Source organism: Hyperoodon ampullatus (assembly GCF_949752795.1).
Source record: "Hyperoodon ampullatus genome assembly, chromosome: 18".
Classification (NCBI taxonomy): Eukaryota; Metazoa; Chordata; class Mammalia; order Artiodactyla; family Ziphiidae; genus Hyperoodon; species Hyperoodon ampullatus.
This window is the reverse complement of record NC_136931.1, coordinates 19925383-19946183: the sequence shown is the minus strand read 5'-3', so window position 1 is coordinate 19946183 and position 20801 is coordinate 19925383. Positions and strand designations below refer to the sequence as shown.

At 51.3% G+C, this 20801-nt stretch overlaps 1 protein-coding gene across 1 annotated transcript; it reads left to right on the top strand.

Annotated features, from left to right (window-relative positions):
• Window positions 1-1449: 1449 nt before the first annotated feature.
• Window positions 1450-3042, top strand: PDP2 (pyruvate dehydrogenase phosphatase catalytic subunit 2; the record flags this gene model as incomplete). Its single annotated transcript, XM_079722891.1, has 1 exon — window positions 1450-3042. One exon carries the CDS (start codon window positions 1450-1452, stop codon window positions 3040-3042), a length of 1593 nt encoding a protein of 530 aa, XP_079579017.1.
• Between the last annotated feature and the right edge of the window lie 17759 nt (window positions 3043-20801).

Here is a 20801-nt window from a genome sequence, read left to right as displayed (position 1 = left end):
GCACAGGCTCCCGACGCGCAGGCTCAGCGGCCATGGCTCACGGGCCCAGCCGCTCCGCGGCATGTGGGATCTTCCCGGACCGGGGCACAAACCCGTGTCCCCTGCATCAGCAGGCGGACTCTCAACCACTGCGCCACCAGGGAAGCCCAGAGGAGCTTTTTTTTTTTGTCTGAGGAAAAATACCACCAGAGGCTGTTGAAAGTGCTAAAGAAACTGCTTCCTTCATGCCCTTGTGGAGGCAGATGTGAACCTTTTGGAACTCAGTTTGGCAATATGAGTCTACACCCTTTGACCTACTGATGCCAGCCTTGGGAAATAAGTAGGTTAAAACCTAAGTAGGGGAAAGGTTGAGGTGTTAGGCGTTCCAGTTTCGTAATTTATAAGCAGAGAGATAGTGGAAACAACCTCTAATCCCCAATGATACACCTAATGATAAAAGTAATAATACCTTTTTTGGAGCCGAAGGGTTATATTTCTTTAAACCATCACAAAACCTTATGAAATTAATATTCCCATTCCACGGATGGACAACTGGAACTCAGGCAAGTGAAGTAGTGTGTCTGCTGCTAGACAGCTAGTATCATACCTAGTGTGCTTTTGGGCCTCTGAAATTGCCATGTTTAGCCAATGTTTGAGGCATTCATTTACATACATGTAGAACAAGCTCTGGCCAGTTTTATTAAAGAAAAATTTTACATGATTTACTTTTCACCAGTTTCTTCTGGCTTGTTTCTAATCATCACCTGGATCAGTGTACATACTCTGTAATACTTTCCTCATGCTGTGCCCAATTCAATATTATTGCCGCTGTAGTGATGGACACCAGTTTTGGCCACCATGGTGTAGTTCTCTAGTTCAGATCTCCTCAAGGCTGGGCCGTTGTTGGCGAGGAGGACCAGGTTCGCTTTGCCTTGTCTGATCATCTTCAGAGTCTGCTTGTACCCCGGCACATGCTTTCCACTTACCATAACCAGCTGGAGCCTAGAATTGATCTGACTCCGGCGACTCTTCCGTCTTCTTTGCTGCCACCATCTTCCTGGTTTAGGTGCTGGATGGCGTCCAACAGAGAGCAGCCACCAAGATAGCTGGGGAGCAAGAAAGAGCTTATATTTAAATGAACACTTAAAGCCTACTGGGGAGAGTGAACATGGGAGCTGGGCACAGGGCCCTGGCAAGGGGAAGGATTTGGGAAGGAGGAAAAAGTGGCCCCTGGGGGTAGCCCTCAGTGACTCTTTAAGATCAGAGAGTGTTTAAAAACCCATTTTCTGAAATGTGATTATATATTATAATGGGAGGTACGGAGACTTGCTTAAGTATTTTGAGATTAAGTGTTTTCAGAAGTCATTATTTTTAAAAAATTAAATTTAAAACTTTCTTAAACTCTTAAATTTTCAGGTTTTAAAAAAACCCTTTTTGCTGAAGGAACACATTTGCTCATACAGTTTCAGAATGTCAAGTACTGTGTCCTACTGGATTTTCAATTCTGCAAGAAACAGCATTGCCACATTACAAGGGGGACAACGTTTATATTCAAGGTATGCCTCAAATAGGATTAAATCAAAATGGAGGCTCTTTCCCCAGGGGCCAGTCACCCTAAAAAACAGTGCCTCATGTGGTGGCATTGCTCTGCAGAAAGCGTATAGACACACGTCAACAGAGGAAGATGATTTCCACTTGCCGCTCAGCCCTGAGCAGGTAAATGAAGTGCTGCGAGCCGGTGAGTCCGCCCACAAGATTCTTGACCTTGTCGGTGGAGTCCCAAGTTCGGTGTTGCGGTTTGAGAGCAACCAGCTGGCTGCCAATTTCCCAGTGGAGGACCGGGGAGGTGTAGCCGCCTGCCTGCAGACCAATGGGCTGATGTTTGGCGTCTTCGATGGACATGGTGGCCACGCATGTGCTCAAGCGGTGAGCGAGAGGCTCTTCTACTATGTGGCAGTGTCACTGATGTCCCAGCAGACTCTGGAGCAGATGGAGGGGGCGATGGAAAGCATGAAGCCCCTGCTGCCCATTCTGCAGTGGCTCAAGCACCCAGGGGACAGTATCTACAAGGATGTCACGTCAGTGCACCTTGATCACCTCCGTGTCTACTGGCAGGAGCTGCTGAACCTGCACATGGAAATGGGGCTGAGCATTGAGGAAGCGTTAATGTACTCCTTCCAGAGGCTGGATTCTGACATCTCGCTAGAGATCCAGGCCGCCCTGGAAGATGAGATGACCAGGAACCTTTCACTCCAGGTTGCTTTCTCAGGGGCAACAGCTTGCATGGCCCATGTCGATGGAGTTCACTTGCATGTGGCAAACGCTGGTGACTGCCGGGCCATCCTTGGTGTCCAGGAGGACAATGGCATGTGGTCTTGTCTGCCCCTCACCCGGGACCACAATGCCTGGAACCCAACCGAGCTCTCACGGCTAAAGAGAGAGCATCCTGAGTCAGAGCACAGGACAATCATCATGGACAACAGGCTGCTGGGTGTCCTCATGCCCTGCAGGGCCTTCGGGGACGTCCAACTGAAGTGGAGTAAAGAGCTGCAGCGCAGTGTCCTGGAGCGGGGCTTTGACACTGAGGCCCTCAACATTTACCAGTTCACCCCCCCACACTACTACACTCCACCTTACCTGACGGCCAGGCCTGAGGTCACGTACCACAGGCTGAGGCCCCAGGATAAGTTCCTTGTGCTGGCCTCTGACGGCCTGTGGGATGTGCTGGGCAATGAGGATGTGGTGAGGCTGGTGGTGGAGCACCTGGCTGAAGTGTGTCGGCACAAGCCAGACCTGGCCCAGAGACCCGCCAACCTGGGACTCATGCAGAGCCTGCTGCTGCAGAGGAAAGTCCAGGGGCTCCATGCCACCGACCAAAACGCAGCCACGCGTCTGATCAGATACGCCATAGGGAGCAACGAGTACGGGGAGATGGAGCCTGAGCGGCTGTCGGCGATGCTGACGTTGCCGGAGGACTTGGCGAGGATGTACAGGGATGATATCTCTGTCACTGTGGTGTATTTTAACTCAGACTCGATTGGTGCATCTTACAAGGGGAGTTAAGAGTCTCCCATCCTGTTGCCAAGGTTAACTTAAATGTTCTTCTAAGACATTTTCACTTACTCTTAAACTGGCTATTTAGACCTTGTTGTTAAAGGGCAGGCAGATGTAGCTTGCTTAGTAATAGACTAACGTGAGAGAAAAAACAGCCTAGGATTAAAAACAATAGTAGTGATTTTATGTCCCTGCATGTTTTGGTCACCTCTTCTACGCAGAAATAGTGGAACACAGAGACCATAGACTTGGCTGGGGCTCGGGTAACCCAAGTCCTTTTATAAAGACACTGTTGTTAAACTGTGTCAGCCTGAGCCTGCGAAGTGTAAAATTAATCATGATTCTAAGGAAAAGAAGAAGTTCAGGATCTTCTGAGGTCTTGATACAAAAATCTGCGAATTGGTAATTCTCAATTCGTAATCATGGCCTTCTAGACTATGAAGGGAGGTTTTTTTTTTTTTTTATTTTGAACTTCCTAAAGACCTAGGTTTACAAAGCATATTACAGGACACTTTTCTATGCAATATTCCAACTTTTTTGTGTGTGTGATTTTACTTGTGAAAACATTTTGTAATGCTGCATTCTAGTTCCGATTTAGTTTATTTTAAAATTGAGTCCTCAAACTTGCAAACAGGACTGCTCTAAGCGAGCATGCTTGGAATGAGTTTTCTTGGTTTTCAGCTGAGGGTGAAGGTGGCCAGGCCTCTGGACCAGCTGAATTTATTTGTGCAGCTTTCGGGCCTTTCCACTGAGTCCCACCCCCTGAACCTTTGAGCCATGCTAGGAGGTTACTTCTGTCTGAGCCTTAACTCCTTTCCTGCATTAATAAAATTTCCTCCAGGGTTTAGTAAATCTCTGCAGATTTACTCATAGCACTTAACCTTTCTGATTATACCTCTCAAACATTCTTCTAATTCCACCTAGTGTTTCTTCCCCCTCTGCTATGCTGAACTCCCTCACCCTGCTGCTGACTGACTGTACAACACTGTCTAGAAAGAATGCTCCCAATTCACATGGTTGCAGGGAAGGAGAAAATTCAAGATTGCATGTGGTAATTGTGACAGACAGTTTAGGCAGGACTGCTTATACAGTGGATTCTAGACTTAAAATTCAGCCTGAATCTGGAGAGGTAAAAACATGAAGGACCTGAGAACAGTCACTAAGTCTCCCTAGCTGCATCCCAAGGGGCAGTGGGGAAGAGGGAGGAGTGAGATTTTTCAGATGGGACACTTGCCCATAGACTGTGGGATAAATGGCCATTGCTACTCCTCAGGAACTAGGCCTTATTTAGTATAGGAGTTGGGGCAAAAACAGATGTAACCTGTACTGGCTTCTGTGGGCTGCACAGTCTGTGTTTATTTGAAAATTAAACCATGTGGATCCTTTCTGGGGGGACGAATTTCATGTTCTGAATTGCTGTAGCATTTAAACAACAGGAAATGTGTCCCTAAATGGAAACACAAATATAATCCCACAAAACTGACACTTTTTATATTCCTGCACTGTCTTCATTGATCGCTCTCCTCACCCCCTTCCGTACTGAAAGGAAAGCAAATAGCTAGGTTTGACTTCCACATTTTTGTTCACATTCAGGACATTCCAGTGTTGAGAAACTTCTAGCCTGCGGGCATTTCCCTGTGCATTTACTGATATGGCTTCATCTAAGAAATTCTCCTTTGAGTGCTTACGCCTTGCTCCTTTTTTTCTGAAACTATTAATCTTCCTTCTGATCTCCTAGATCTTAACTCAGAAATAAAAGGTGAATCCCTATCATTCAGCTTGCATGACGGTTTGTTACTAGAGCCGAAGACTGCTTGTCTGACATGCTTGTTCTTTATGCCAGCTAAACCCTGGTGCACTGTCTCATTTACCGGGATTACAGTGTCTGAATCCTGTTTTGGAGCCTAGCTTGGGTCATAAATATATCTGATTAAGTAACCTGTGGGACAGTTGAGAGAATACAGACTTCCCATCTGTTCCTTCAAGGGTATCTGTGTTTTTTCTCAGCCTAATAGATTTCCTGCTTTCTAATTGGTATATTGAGAGAGAGGAAAGGCTGGTTTCTTGTCTGCCTTTTTCCATTGTGAACTCTGTCTGCTCTTGCCATGAATGCTCTAAGGAGCACCTCCTGGTTAAACCCCAGCATGTCTGATTCCCTGACCACAGTTCTGCCGTCACTGGCCTTCCTGAGGCACATGGGCTACCACTTGAGGACACTGGGATTTGAGAGGGGGTTGGTGGTACTTGTCAGGTCTTCCGAAACACTTATCATTCCTTTTATGTAAAGATTCTGATATTGAGACTTCTGAAATGAACTAAAAAAATGAGATTGAATCTTTAATGTTTAGGGTGTCACTTGAATAAAGTATGCTTTGGTGCTTTAAACAGCATATTTACTGTTTTAGGTAAGAAATGGTAATATTGGCATATTTTAGATATTGTTTTATATGTAAATAACAGTTCTGCTGATTCTGGGGATTGGTCAAAATGGGTAGAGAAGTTCTAAATTCAAGTTAGTATACTAGGTCAAGTTACTTATTCAGTTTTCTGAGATGTTATTTGTAACATTAAAGCTAATTTATTATAATGAAAATGTAAACTTTGAGGTATGTTAATATATAAACATATTTTTCCCAGAAGTACGATTGGCCTAAAAGATCGAGTGGGTTAAGACTTAGGTTAGACACAACTGAGCTGACACCTTTTATATGAGGGAAATAGAAACAGCTCAAACTTGAATTAAAGAATAGAATAATTAATTGTATAGAACACGACAGTGTATTCAGAATGAGTCTAGCTTGACTCTTTCATCCATCAGCCCCTAGTGACCTATTTTTCGTTTGACAATTTTGGGGAAACCTTAACTTCCCAGGTTAAATCAGGATATCCTGGAACTGAGCTATCCTAGTTTCATTGTTAGTGGTTCATTTGTCTCTGAACATGACTCCCATATCAGAGAACGCCCTGGTGTGGCTTTGAGGCTGGGGAATAAAGGCTGGTGGCACCGCTTTTTCCTGTGAGCTGCCTGCCACGTGTGTTACCAAGTGGAAAACACACATGGACTGCAGTGCGACAGTCTCCTGAGCAGGCTGAGGCTCTGTTCCCGATGCCTTGGGCACCTGATGTTTAGTTTAACTGGCCTCCTGGAAAATATTTCTTATCAAACATTTACTTGGAAAAATTATTAACCATGTTCTTTAATATTTACTGACATTTGTATTGTAAACTGTATACCAATGTTTTTTTGACATTGATTTTCTAACCATGAGAGGTATTTAAATGAAACTTGTAAATAAGAGAGGAAAAATGAGATTTGGTTTCTTTTTTTTTTTTTTTTTTTTGCGGTATGCGGTCTTCTCACTGTTGTGGCCTCTCCCCTCGTGGAGCACAGGCTCCGGACGCGCAGGCCCAGCGGCCATGGCTCACGGGCCCAGCCGCTCCGCGGCGTGTGGGATCTTTCTGGACCAGGGCACGAACCCGTGTGCCCTGCATCGGCAGGCGGACTCTCAACCACTGCGCCACCAGGGAAGCCCTCTTTTGTTTTTGAATATTCATATTTTTAAGGTCCTTAGGGTACTAGATTAGGCCAGCCTTTGTTTCACCACCTTTATCTGGTCTGTTCAATAGTCCACCCAAAAGAGAAATTTCCTTTGCAAATTTTCAATGACTGCTGAGCACACAGGAAGTCCTTGCTTAATGTTAACAGTGTGTGGGAAGCTGAAAAGAATGAAAAGGAAGTGTGTGAAGGCTTTTGTTGTGAGGGTCTCCACACACTCAAGGCCAAGGCCTGCTGGGATTTCACATTATTTAACTGGCCTTGTAAAACCAGCTTCTTTGTTAATCTTAAATTCAGAGCCAGCTTTGGGGAAAATGTCTAGGCAGCTACCTAGATAGAGTTGAAGACCCCACTCCATCCCACCCACACTGACTGAGTTTCATCTCATTGCATCTGAGAGATAGAGCTCATGAGGACAGCTCCAATGGGTGCTTCTTAAAATGCAAATACAACTATTAAGTTATTACATTTAGTATGGGCTAGGGTGGTTAAACTGGGCCTTGAGGAGGAGCAGGTCTGGGGGAGAGAAAGGTAGAAAAGGGAATGTCTGAGGTCTGCTAAGGGTAATGGAGGAGCTGTTTCCTTCTTTATAACATGATAAAAACAGGGCCAGAGGCTTGAAAACTTGCCCCTGACACTGTAGTAGGGCAGGAATTTGAACCAAGTCCACTGTGCTGTGCACATGTCCCAATACTGGGCTTTCAGAAAGGGATAATAATGCAGGAAAAATCTCATGGCCCACTTTTGGCACAGGGTGGGTGGGTGGAGAAGTAGTGGGTGCTGACAAGAAGCTAGATGGATAACCCACGCATTCCAATATCCCATCGTTTGGAACTGATAAACATAGAGGGAAAACAGGAGAATTAAATTTTAAACATTGAGCTCTTTAACTAGAGGGGGAAGTCAATTTATACTGTTCTTTTCACCTCTAGAGTTTTTGCTTCCATTTTACTTGATGCTACTAAATGGCCTTAAGTAGTTCCCAGGCTAGTGACCCTCTGTATCGTGGGTAGCTGGCACTCCAAGCAGCTCCCTCTGGGATGGATGGGTGAACCTCTACTGGACCTCCATGGGTCATAGTGTCTTTGTTCCATTGACCCCTGACCTTACCTGTTCCTGGCTGGGAGGAGCAAGCGGGGATTAAGGGGGCCAGAGTTCCACTTCCGACTTTCACTGGCGAGGGAATAAGTGAAACCGAACAGGACCCTGTGGGGCCTTCCTGGATACAAAAGCTGCCCGCTCCCCCCTCCAAGCCCCCCGTCTCCTGTTTTTTATTTGTAGAAAAGGCCCTGGCCCTGGTCTCCTAGGCTTTCCCAGAGTTCCAAAGAGCGGCACAAGAGTTACTAATTAGGGAAATGAGGGAATTCAGAAACAAAGGAAAAGCAGTTAAACAACAAAAGTAATGACAATAGCTATGGATAAAACAGTTCCTCCTCAAGGCGAATACGTAACAATCTGACACTTAGCTTTGAGTTGTTCTGAAGGAACTAAACCCCACCCCCCGACCCCAGGTGGAGGATGGTGACTGCGTGCTGACCACAAGCACTGTGGACCTCAGACTGGTTGGAACCAGAAGGCGGATGATTGAGATTACCAAGACATCACCCTGGAAATCCCTGCCCTTTCCCCAAAATAGTTGGAATAATCCTCCCACTTATTAACCTATGAAATTACCCAGCCCATAAAAACTAACCACGTAGGGACTTCCCTGGTGGTACAGTGGTTAATAATCTGCCCGCCAATGCAGGGGACATGAGTTCGAACCCTGGTCCGGGAGAATCCCACATGCCGTGGAGCAACTAAGCCTGTGTGCCACAACTACTGAGCCTACGCTCTAGAGCCCGCGAGCCACAACTACTGAGCCAGTGTGCTGCAACTACTGAAGCCCACGCGCCTAGAGCCTGTGCTCCACAACAAGAGAAGCCACCGCAATGAGAAGCCCGCGCACCGCAGTGAAGAGAAGCCCCTGCTCACGGCAACTAGAGAAAGCCGGCGCGCAGCAACGAAGACCCAACGCAGCCGAAAATAAATAATAAATAAAATAAATTTAAAAAACCCCAAAACCAGAAAACTAACCACCCCGTATTTCAGGGCTCCCTCACCTTCTGCCTATGGAAATGGGTATCTCTGCTTTCACTTTACTATGGCTCTCTAGCTCTTGAATTCTCCCCTGCATGAAGCCAAGGACCCTCGCTTGGCCGCCCGTCCCAGGAACTCGACAGAGACCTGGGACGTGACCATCCTCTCAGACCCCATTTTCCTGCAACCTCTTTACAAAGGCTATTAATAAATTTACTTCTTACCTGTCACTTTGCCTCTTGCTGAATTACTTCTGCGCCGAGACATAAAGAACCTGAGTTTCATTAAGTCCTGAGACGAGTTGTGGTTTTCAGTTGGAAGATAGTGGGTTCGAGTCCCATCTGAGGTGTGCGGCTTCACAGCGCCATCTCCGTGCAGCAGATGAATAGAAGGAATGTCTGCCATGAGCTGCTGCTCTGTCCAGTTCACCTGCAAACACCTTGTGTGGCCCCGGGGCCAGGCATGCAGAGCAGTCCAGGGATTGGCTCATGACACTGGGCACATGGAGACGGGGAAGGGCCAGCCTGGGGGTCTGGGACGGGCTCGGGATATTGTGGACGTAGGGGCAAGAGTTGTAGTGAAGGTTGAGGGGGAGCTGGCCAAAAGTGGCTGAGTGGGCAAGAAGGAGCCCCTCAGGTGATCTCTGGGGGTGGGGAAGTGGACAAGGCCATGCAGCGACCTCAGAGAGGACATGGCTTGCTCTTCATCAGCACGGAGTGGGGTGGGGGCAACGCAGAAAGTCTCACCTCAATTCCCCCACTTTCCCTGCGGTGTTGCCACCAGGTGCTGCTGGGCATTTGTCCTTGTTTTTCTCCTCCCCTCCCTCACGCCTGTAATGTCAGGCTTAGCCCCCTGTCCTACTGATTGTACAATGAATAAGGAGGGATGGGGGGCAGGTGGGTGGATGGATGGGTGGATGGATGGATGGATGAATGGATGGATGGATGGATGGATGATCAAGGGAGGAGCAGATAGAGAGGAACCAGCAAAAGAGAGACCAGAGAAGTAGGAGGAAAACTGAGTGGGTGGCATAGAAGTGAGGAGAGGTGGGTGAGGAGTGTCCAGACCCAGAAAAGACCGTGGACGTGGATGGATGAAAATGAACAATTAGCTAAAAAGATCACTAAGGAAAGATGAGGGCCATTTGGTATTCTCACGTGGGACTCAGGACACAGGATGGGCGTAGACAGTGAGGTAGAGATGAGAAGTTGGCTTTGTGAGAGCTGAGCTGCTGGGATGACCCTTCCTCTGAAACAAAGCAGAGCAGTGGGTTGGGGGACGGGGGAATGTCGTCAATAAGCCAAGATGCTCCTTGGTTGTGGAAGGGGAGGGTGTCCACAGGCTGACTTGGGGTTCCAGGGGCCTTGCTGACCACACACTGGCCTTTGACAGGGAAGGGTGGAGGAGCTGGACCTCTTCAGAGCTCTGCCTGGTAACTTGGTCTCTAAATCTGAGGATGGCATGACAGGAACACCAGCGTGGAGCCCTGGCACAGGCCTTTGCTGGGGGATGCTGTGGTCAAGCTACGTGAGGCGGGTGGCTGCCTCTAGATGTCACCATCGAGCCACGTTGGCGTCAGCTGCAGCAGGAGTGGGAGGAAAGTGTTCCAGAGAAAACGAGGCCCTGAGGCTCACGCCCAGGTGGAGCAGGGTCTCCGGGGACTGCAGCCTGGAACACCCTTCCGGGAGCCTCACCTGACCCTGGATGTCCTTGGGGCTTGAACGAGTGGGTGGTAGGAGGGGAAGGACCCTGTCCTCCGGTCACGCAACCCTGCCTTGTGGGGAAGGGGTTGTTGGGAGCCCAAGAGAGGTGAGGGGGTGGCTGTCACCTTTTCTGGTCTCCCCCAGTGTGGGTGCTCCTTTCTGGGGACTGCCCCAAATCTCTGAACCCTTCCCACCTCCACACTCTGCTCCCTGCAGCCAGTCCCACAGCCCCCCCCCAGCAGCTTTGGGGTTCACTCCCTCCTGCCCACACCTGTCCCAGCCCCAAGAATGGTCCAAACCACCTTTACCCTCCTCCGCCCCCAAACAATAGATGCCCCCTCTGGTCAACTCCCCCCAGCATACAGCTATCAGAGTCGTCTTGGTCAGACTCACATCTGACCGTGTCACTCCTCTGTTCCAAACCATCACCCTTGGGGGAAAGCTCAGAATCCTCCTCCCCAGGTGTGCGGGCACGACAATCACACATAGAGGAAGGAGTGAGAACAGAGAAAGCGGTCTTTGTCTTACCCCACAAGCTGGAGTCACCTCTTCTAAGGGGCAGGCCAGCACCCTGTCACCTCTGGGATATAGCCTAGAACCCTCCACCTCTTATTCCTGGCTGTGGTTTAAGGTAAGGGTTTTAAGGTCCACATCTGTGAGGGTGTTTCCAGAAGAGATTAGCATTTTAATCAGTAGACTGAGTAAAGAAGTGGGTGGACATCATCTAATCCATTGAGGGGTGGGATAGAACAAAAAAGTGGAAGGAAGAGGAAAGTTGCTCTCTGTTGAGCTGAGACATCCATCTTCTGACCTCGGACATCTCAGGCCTTTGGATTCTGACTGGGACTTATATCCTTGGCTCCTCTGGTTCGTAGGCCTTTGGATTTGGACTGGAACCACACCACTGGCTTTCCTGAGCCTCCAGCTTGCACAGCAGATGGTGGGACTTAACCTCCATAATCACAAGAGCCAATCGCTTGTCCTCGCAACCATATGAAGCAAGTATTATGAACCCATTTTACAGATGATGAAACTGAACCTGGAGGGGTAAAATTATGTGCCCAAGGTCATAAAACTAGTAAATGCAGAACTGAGTTTCAAACCCTGGTGCTTGTCTCCAAAGCTTTCTTGTAGCTTTCGTGCAATTGCTAAGAGATCATGCAATTCTGTTGAATATCTACTCATCTGATTTTTTTAAAAATGCCCTGTCTGCTCCCCAAAAGCCTGGCAGGATGGAGTAAGCTCTTGGTCCATGGAAGCATTCTAGCAGAAGCTGCAGGGAGTACTTAGCAAGATGAGAACTGGATGGACTGTGGGGTCCTCTTGTGCCTGGGGTGAGACTATGTGAATACAACACAGGACAGACCTCATATATGGCCTTTCCCTGCGTCCCCAGTCAGTCTGGCCTATGGGGTTGGGGAGGCAAGAGCAGGTGGAAGCTAGGGGTGGAGGCTGGCCTTGAGCAGCAGGAGGGATCAGCAGACCACAGCCTGCCCTGTTCCCCTGACCCCGTGGCCCTGGATTGGTCTTGGATCCCCTCCCTGCCCTGGGCCTGGCACCTCTGGCTTAGGGGAGGGCTCAGAACTCATCAATCATACAGTGAAGCCTGTTCTCTCACCCAGCACCTGTTAGAATTTATCCGAAAGAGGGAGACAGACAGACAGAGAAGAAGGGAGGGAGGGAGGGAGGGAGGATCAGGCAACTGTACAAAGGGGTTTGAACAAAAATGGTCATAGCACTGGTATTTGTAAGAAAGAGAAACTGGACACCGCTGACATGTCCTTCCTCTACATACTGGACAAATAGATTCTAGCACATCCATCCTGGTGGACTTTAAAAGTGATAGTGAAGGGCCTCCCTGGTGGCGCAGTGGTTGAGAGTCCGCCTGCCGATGCAGGGGATACGGGTTCGTGCCCCGGTCTGGGAGGATCCCATATGCCGCGGAGCGGCTGGGCCCGTGAGCCATGGCTGCTGAGCCTGCGCATCCGGAGCCTGTGCTCCGCAACGGGAGAGGCCACAACAGTGAGAGGCCCGCATACCACAAAAAAAAAAAAAAAAAAAAAAAAAAAGTGATAGTGAAAAAATAAAGTGATGATGAAAGATCTTTATTATTTGACAGGAAAACTACTAAATGTAAATTCTGTAAATGAGGGGATAAGAAATCAGATTGCAAAACAGAATGTACAGTACAACCCCAAGTTGAAATCCCTCCCCCCAGAACTCACACACACACACACACACACACACATGCGTGCGCGCCTCTGCCCCTCCACCAGCTCCCTCGTGACTAACTGCATTGGCCAGGGGCTGGTTCATGGGGGAGGGGACTGCGGACTATATTGGGAAGGGGATGAGATCACCCAAAGACTGGCTGATTTAGAACTGGGTAACTTTTTCCACCCTTGTGGCTCTCAGCGTCTTTTGTGCGGGATCATAAACCTTGGCGCCAGCCTACAGGGTGGAGGGGGGCTGTGTTCCCCGTCCCGAGGGGCGGAGCGGTGGCCGAAGCTGGATACGGCACAGGTGCTGGGCTGAAGTTGCGATAAAATGGCAGAATGGGTCAAGGGGTCCATGAGGCCCAGCTGGGACCCTACAAGAGCTTTGCTTCCAGCAGATCTGAGTGTCCTGTCACTCCACAGGGACCTTTGTGGGCAGAAAGTACATTGTGTGGGTGCAGGAATATCCTAGAGGGTGGAATAGCCCTTGTGGTGAGCTGAGCTGCGTCCCCTTAGGCCCAGCTCTAATGCCCTGTTATGTCTTGAGATTCCTACTTGACAGTCTGGCCTTCCCCTGAGAGGACTCCCCCCCGTTTCTCAACAAACCCCGGGAAAACCCTCGTGCGGGTAGCTGTGGAGGGGAGAGGCCTGGACTGGGAAGGGGACTGGGGTCCAGTTCCAGCTCAATAAATAAATGAGTTCAGTTCAGCTCCCACCTGGACCTCAATGTCCACCCGACTCCCTCAAACCCGTTCTCCTTCGCGGAAACATGCTTCACGGAAACATCCCAGTAAGTCTTAACCCTCTGAGCCTCTGCCCAGGCAGCTGTCCCAAACTGGCTACACTTCCCCACTCCAGCTGCCTGGGTTACCTCCACCCCTGAGCTGGGTCAGGTGCCATCTGTCCCCCAGGTCAGTGTCCATCGTATTGGCTTGTCCGTGTTCATCGGCGGTGACCCCAAGGTCAGGGGTTGGCTCCATGGAAAACGCTAAGACATGTTGGATGAAGGAAAGGGAGGACCCCAGGAAGGGGTGGGGGGGTCAGGAGAGGACTAATTGTGTGCCCAGCACTGTTCTGTGTCAGGGCTCCAAGGGGGACCTCAGAACCTCAGGTCCCTCACACTCCAGAGCAAACAGCAAGAGAATAGAGTGTGGGACACCCTGATCTGGGCTTTGCAGGCAAGGAGCAGGAAGTGGGCAGAACTGGAACGAGCCAGAGCATCCCCTCCTTAGCCTGAGCCCTGGACAGCAGGGCCAGAAATGGAATTCTCCAGCTGGATGGAGTCGTTCCTGGAAAATCCCCACTGGCCCTTCCAGAAATGTGCTTTTGTGCCTGACTCCGGTTCCTTCAGATTGGCGGGGAAGGGGCGTTTTGGTGGCGGAGCTACACAGGCAAGGCCCTTGTCTTCTCTGGATTCTTTTTTTTTTTTTTTAAGCCACGCCATGCGGCATGTGGGATCTTAGTTCCCCAACCAGGGATCGAACTCATGCCCGCTGCAGTAGAAGTGAGGAGTCCTAACCACCGGACCGCCAGGGAAGTCCTGTCTCTGGATTCTAGGACAGCTGAAGTGGAGATTCATGCATTTATTGAGCACCATCTATCAGCTTCACAGGGTTCTCTCAACCACCCTGAGAAGCAGGGATCAAGGTCCCCATCGTTTGACAAGGAAGCCGATGCTGGGAGATACCAAGTGGCTTGCCCAAGGTCACATGGCCAAGTCAGAATTCTATCTAAGCCCACATATTGAGGGTCGGCCTGCTTATGGCTCCAGTCCCCCCACCCCATTCAGGATTCCCAAAATGGCAGGGACAGCCTGCAGGCTGAGGATGCCACTTCCAGCTCAGTCCCACTTGACCGAGCCTGGGCTGGCCCTGTGCCTGCCACTCTCAGAATATCCTTGGTGGTTCTGGGCATGGATCACTGACCATCACCTGGGATTTATTTTTGTCCTTTGGGTAACAAGGAAGTCTCACCTTGTGCAGTAACCCCTTGGGGTGAGGGTAAAACGTATGACTCCCCAGTCCCAGCTGAACTTGCTGCCCTGCTGGGAAATGACCCCAGTGGGGAAGGCGGAGGCCTGGCTCAGCCACGCTCCCTTTCTTGCCCTGCCCAGCCACGTTCCAGAATCTGGCTCCCTACCCCCATCCCTTCTTCCTGGCAGCCCACACCCTCCCCCGGACCCCGACAAAGACTAGGAAACTGACAAATGGATCATATGTCCTCATGATCCATTGCTTAATCTTATGCACCTGAACAGCCAGAAAATTCTTTCTCACATCTATCTGTGGAAGCAAGCCCCATTTCCTTGGGTGTTAGCCAGAGAGTTCTAGAATCCAGGTGCAGGAGCCATCTGGGAACCAGCTCCTAAACTCAACTTTCAGATTCTGGAGCCCTGGAATCCTATGGGGCAGTGGTTGATGGCATTTGAGGAGATGACAGAAGCTGTGGGCATACCATAGACACTCTGGAAAGTCAAGTACAGTCTTAGGGGTCATGGACCCCAAAGGCTATTTATCGAGGGGTGATCCCTGGGAGTGGGGCCCAGAGATGCAGAGAGAGGTACCCCAGCAGACTTAGGGGCTCCTTCTGCTGAAATCAAGTGTGTGGAGGGGGGAGGAGTTTTGTGACCTGAACTCAGTGACATAAGATAAATGCACAGAAAAAAGACTAGAAGGAAACCTGATAAAAATGTTACTGTAACAACAAAACCAGGAATGACTGTAGCTGTGATGACAATAATAATACCAGCTAATCCCATTTTTTGAGGGCCAATTATGTGTCAGCCCCTGTGCTAAGTAAGGGTTTTGCTTGTGTTATCTCAGTTAATCCCTACAACGTGCTCTTCTCTCGGGGGCCATGGCCAGTGGCCTGTGGGGTGAGCGCCATAAATGAGGATGGTTTTTGCCAGGTCTGCAGCTTCCCTGGAGGTGGACTACTGAGCCCTCAGGCCCAATGCACAGGGGATGCTGCGGTCTCCTTGCCAGCAGCGCTGGGCCTGAGAGGGCATGGCTGGCCCCCTCGGGGATGCCTTCGGGGAGCCAGCCAGACCCACTGAGCTGACCCCAGCCCTCACTTGGCCCTACTCTTTCAGGCGTTGGGGCTCAAAATAGCGGCCGCTCGAGAGCTGACAATCAAAGGGCGACTAAAAAAAGTCCCTTCAGTCTGGGCTCTGTCGCATACGGCTCGTAGGGACTATTTTGGGGAGAGGGTGCCGACGTGCCAATGGAAAATCCATGGGGCGGGAGTCTCCAAGGTGGGGAACCCACGTGTCTCCCTCTCCCCATCCTGGCCGTGTGCAGAGACACACACGTATTTGCAGCCCTCAGTCCACCTTCCTGACTGTTGGACTTTATCATCCCTACAACAGCCCCGGAAATGGTAAGGAAACAGAAGTTCAGAGGAAGTGAAGTGACTTACCCAAGGTCACACAGCTAGAAAGTGGGCAGGACAGAGGTCAGCCTGGGCCCCTGTGGCTCACAGTACAGTGCTCTCCCTGTAAATGTGGCCCCTGCCTACAGCCTCGCTAGGGAAGTCAACACCTTACCTTCTCAGGCATTGAAAGCTCAGAGGTGGTCCATTCTGGGGTGGACTGGGTAGGAAGCTAAGGATGACTTGAGGGTGTTAATGACCACATGGGAAGAAATTCCACTGGAAACCCCTGGCCAATTCTGATGGGAGCTTGCCTAGCTGTAGGAGAGACAGCTGAGCTGGCACAGGGCCTTGTTCCGAATGAGCCCATCCCCCCACCCTGTCCCTGTGACTACCTCACCCGCCCTGCCCAGGCTCCCAGAGCCTGGCAGCCCCTGCCAAGTTTCCAGGGAACGTGTCCGATAAGGGACTGGTGCTCATGACTCGCTCCCACCTAGCCACTATCTCTGACCCTGCTGCCACCACCAAGTGGGTAAGAATAGCAACAGCCCTGCTGAGTGGGCATGTACACAGGGACAACACAGCAACAGCTTCAGGCAGGCAGCTCTGGCCCTCAGACTGAGGATAAGTCTCCAGGTCCCTCTTCCCATCAGACTCATTCGCCACCTCCCACCCATTGTCCTTAAGTCCTACCACACCTTATGATAAAGCAGCAAGCCTCATCCTCTTCCCCTGCTGCCTCAGTGGAAGGGACATGGAGGGGAGAACACTGCCTTGTGGATCCTGGCCTGGGGCCTGAGCCCTGCCCTCCACTGACGAGCTGTGTGACCTGGAGCCAGACACTGTCCCTCTCTGGGCCGATAAGCAGGGTAAGGTAGCACAACAGCCCCCTGAAGCATGGAAGATGGCCAGCAAGGCCTCTCCACATGCTAGGGGCCCTTGTTGTCCTGGTACCTGCTGTCTGGCGTCTCCTGAGTGCCCATGTGAACTCTGACCCTTTGACTTCCTGGTCAGTGGGGATGTGGATGGGGTAAGGGTATGGGAGTCCCTGGGATATGGCACATGTTGTGGCTGAGTCCCCTCTATGAGTCTCCCTGTGACACTCCTGTGTGTGCTCCACCGTGTCACATGGGTGTGCAAGGGTGGCTGCATCACTCTGAGGGAAGAGGCTGTTGTCATGGAAACCCAGGATGAGCGTCACCACGACATTTGAAGCAGGGAGATCTAAGGAGGCTTGCATCCAAGTTCCTGAGTCACTGTGACACCTGGGGGTAATCAAGGGAGATGAGGCTGAGTTCTCCAGTCCCCAGATCAATGGCCCCTGAAACTCACAGCTTGACTCACTGCATGGCTCAGACCTGGACCCAGCTCCTCCCCCAGCCTCCTCACCCCTCCCTGCATGCTTGTTCTCCTCATCTTCCCTGGTCTCTTCTCCTTGACCCTCAAGCCTACCTCCTGCCCGCCCCCCCATGTCCCCCACTGACCCAAGGAGTCCCAGGGGGACGGGGCCAGGGATGCTAGGGAGGGGGAGGAGGGAAGGGGCTGGGGTGGGTTCCTCGCATGCCTACACCACGCAGACTAGAGTTTAACGCACACTTACACACCCATAGACACATGCGTGGGCACACTGGCACACACGCACACCTGATGGAGTGACAGGGCTGCCATGGGGTCTCCAGGCTCAGTCTCTTAGCACTAGCTCTCAGGTAGGCCCCCAAAACCCCTCAACCCTTTGGGTCCCCACATGTCCCTGAGGCCCCCTCATTAGAAACACATTACCCGGCAGCAGCAGGATGTCTGGAGGTGAGATCAGAGGAAGAACTCCTGCCCTGAGGCCCAAGCTAGAGTCTTAGGATGGGTATTGGTGGATGTGAGTGGGGTGGGGGGTCTCTGAGGTCCCAAGACTGTTTCTTCCTTTGTGAGCAAGGGCCAGACTGACCTCTGGGCCTCTTGCTTCAAGAGCCCTAATCTCTGGAGCTGGAAAAAGTTTAAAAATATCCTCATGTTTACATTCTTTCCAAGCCCGCCTCCCAATCCTCAGTGCTGGGTCCCTTTGATCTGGCCCTGTGCCTCTGGAAGGAGCCTGGGAGAGGGAGACCATGAGCTCCCCACCAGGGGAGCCTCCAGACCAGTCTGAACCCCCATGAGAACCCTCAGCGTCACCCAGAGAGAGCCTTGGAGCTGGCAAGGAGCCAAGGCTGGAGGCAGATGTCTTTCCAGGGCCGTGTGAGAGCTGGAGTTGGGGCCCCTCTCCACACTCCGCCCTGCAAAAGCCTGGGCCCATGGGGCCCATGGGGAGTGTGTGAGAGTCTGTGGCTATAGGCAGCCAAGGTAAGTCCTCCTCACACTCCATGGACCAGGGAAAGCCATGTTGATTGAGCTCCTGCTGTGTGCCCGGCATTGTGCTACACATTTTGTGGGGATTATCTCTTCATAGTCCTCTCAACAACTCCATCTGAGCCAGGCCCATTTTATCAACAAGTAAACCGAGGCTCAGAGAGGTAAAGAGACTCACCTGGGAACACACAGCAAGGAGGAGGCAGAGCATGAATCACGTGTTCTTCTGCCCACACTGAGCCACCAGTTATCCCCCACTTTGCCCTCGCAGGGTCCAGGCCCCGCCGCCTGCAGAGTGAGGACAGCCTCACTAGCGCGAATCTGCACAAGCACTTGCTGACCTACCGCCAAGCCCACAAACAAGCACCAGCTTCTTGTTTCTCTCCCTCTGAGACCCAGGAGAAGCCACGCCCCTCTATGACCCTCACTTTCCTCTATAGAAGGGGCCGAGGATTGCAGGAGAGGCTTATGTCCACAGATGCTCAGGAAAACTGGGGATTGTGGACCCTGTTGTCAGCCCCACAAGCAGAAAGTATTTTGAGGTCTGGAGGCTTAAGAAAGGAACCCTCAAATTGGGGCAGATGCCTTAATATGCCCTGGCATCCTGTCATCCACCCTTTCCTTGGCTGGGGTTCCACCTACCTGCTTACCAACCCATACATCCATCCACTTACCCACCCTCACCCCCCCACCTATCCATCCATCTACCCATCTACCCATCCATCATCCACCAACCCACCCATCCATCCATGCATCCACTCATCCACCTATCGGCCTATCTATCTATCCAGAACAAGGACCCAGAAAACAGGGATTCCAGGGTTCTAGCTCAGGTGCTGCATCCCACTGGCTGGATGAACTTGGGAAGGTCTCCCCACCTCTTTGTGCTTTACTTTTCCAACTTGATTACAAGTTGCTGGCCTGGGTGATCTCTAAGGCTCTTCTGGGGGATCTCATGGGAGCAGAGCCCAGCTGAAGGCTGTGGACACCGCTGCAGAGGTAAGATAAACCTTGACCAGACAGTCTCACCTTGTGCCTTGCTTCTAAGACTCCCAGCTGCAGCCCTAATCTCCCCGACCTTCAAGGGAAAATGGGGCCAATAAGCCTGCCCTCATAGGTTGACAGAAAGATTAGATGAGATCTGCTTTCGAAGAACTTTGCACCCTGAAGACTTCTGAGTGGGTACGGGCCAAGCAGAGGATCCTAGGAGAGGGGCAGGAAGCCCTGCTTGGACCACAGTAGTCAGCAGAGCCTCCCGTGGCGGATGGGGGTGTGGGTGGGGAGAGGGGACCTGGGCCCAGAGTGGCTGGAATCAGCCTCAGGGTCTCTCCCTGGGCTGGGGATCCAGGCTGAGTTTCCCACGTTCCCCCAGGCCAGCCAGGATGCCTGCCCCATCTCTCTTGGCTGGGCTTGGCCTCCATCCCACAGAATCTGCCAGGAGTGAAGAGATTATCTCCTAAAAATAGGGCCTGGGCCCCAATGAGGTTGTTTTTCTCCCTTCCCCGTGATTTACCATCATCAGCTCAGGGTGCCTGGGACAACAAGTCCCACCCTGGCTCCCCAGAGACCGTTGGGATGAAAGCATGGGGGATCAGCATGTGTCTGGGGTCAGTCAAGGGTCAGGGATTAGAGGTCAGTCTGGAGATGTGGTCAGGGCTTAGCACCAGGGCCATGGCTTAATCTTTGGCCAGGGGAAGGGGTTCACCTGAGGCAAGGGCAGGGTGAGCCACGAGGTTCCTATTCCACCCCAGTGGTGTCCATCTGAATAATTCCCCCTTCTCTTTTTGCAGACTCCCCATGCACTCCCAGCCTGTGTGTAAAACCCGAAGGTGCCTTGGGGCCAGCATGGGGACAGGGAGACCGATCCCCAGCCTCACCTCTCCTGTTCCAGCCCCATGGGATCCAGCCCCTGAGGATTCCTACCCAGGCCCTCACGATTCCTACCCAGACCCCTCCTGAGACTGAGGGACCTCTGCCCACCCCTGTGTGCAGGTGACTCATATACAGGGACACGAGTATGCTCACACATGAGTACAGGACATGGACTCACAAGGTGCACCCCCCAGAGCAAAGATGCTATCCAGGCAAACACAGAAATGACACTCTCAGGGACACCCTCCTCAACCATCACCTGGACAGTTAACCCATGCAGGACCTGCAGCCAGTGTTCTCCGAGTGCCCGCAGAAATGACCCACCTTGCTCTAGCCTCAAGATCTCACCAAGAACCCATATGATGCCCCTGTGTCTTTCCCTGCAGGGGACCCCAGGCTCATCCCTCAAGCCCCCACACCCTTTCTGTACAGCAGGAGATGGGGAAGGGATGAAAGGGCAGGTGGACATGGATAATGCACACACGCACATGGACACCTGGACACGGGCCCACAGTCCTTTAGGACCCATGCCCAGTTCTCCGAGGCTTTATTATTGGACAAACATGAGCCATATGAAGTGCTCCCATGGGCAGCCCATTTAGTCAGTGTGCAGGCTCTGCAGATAAGTCTGGTGAT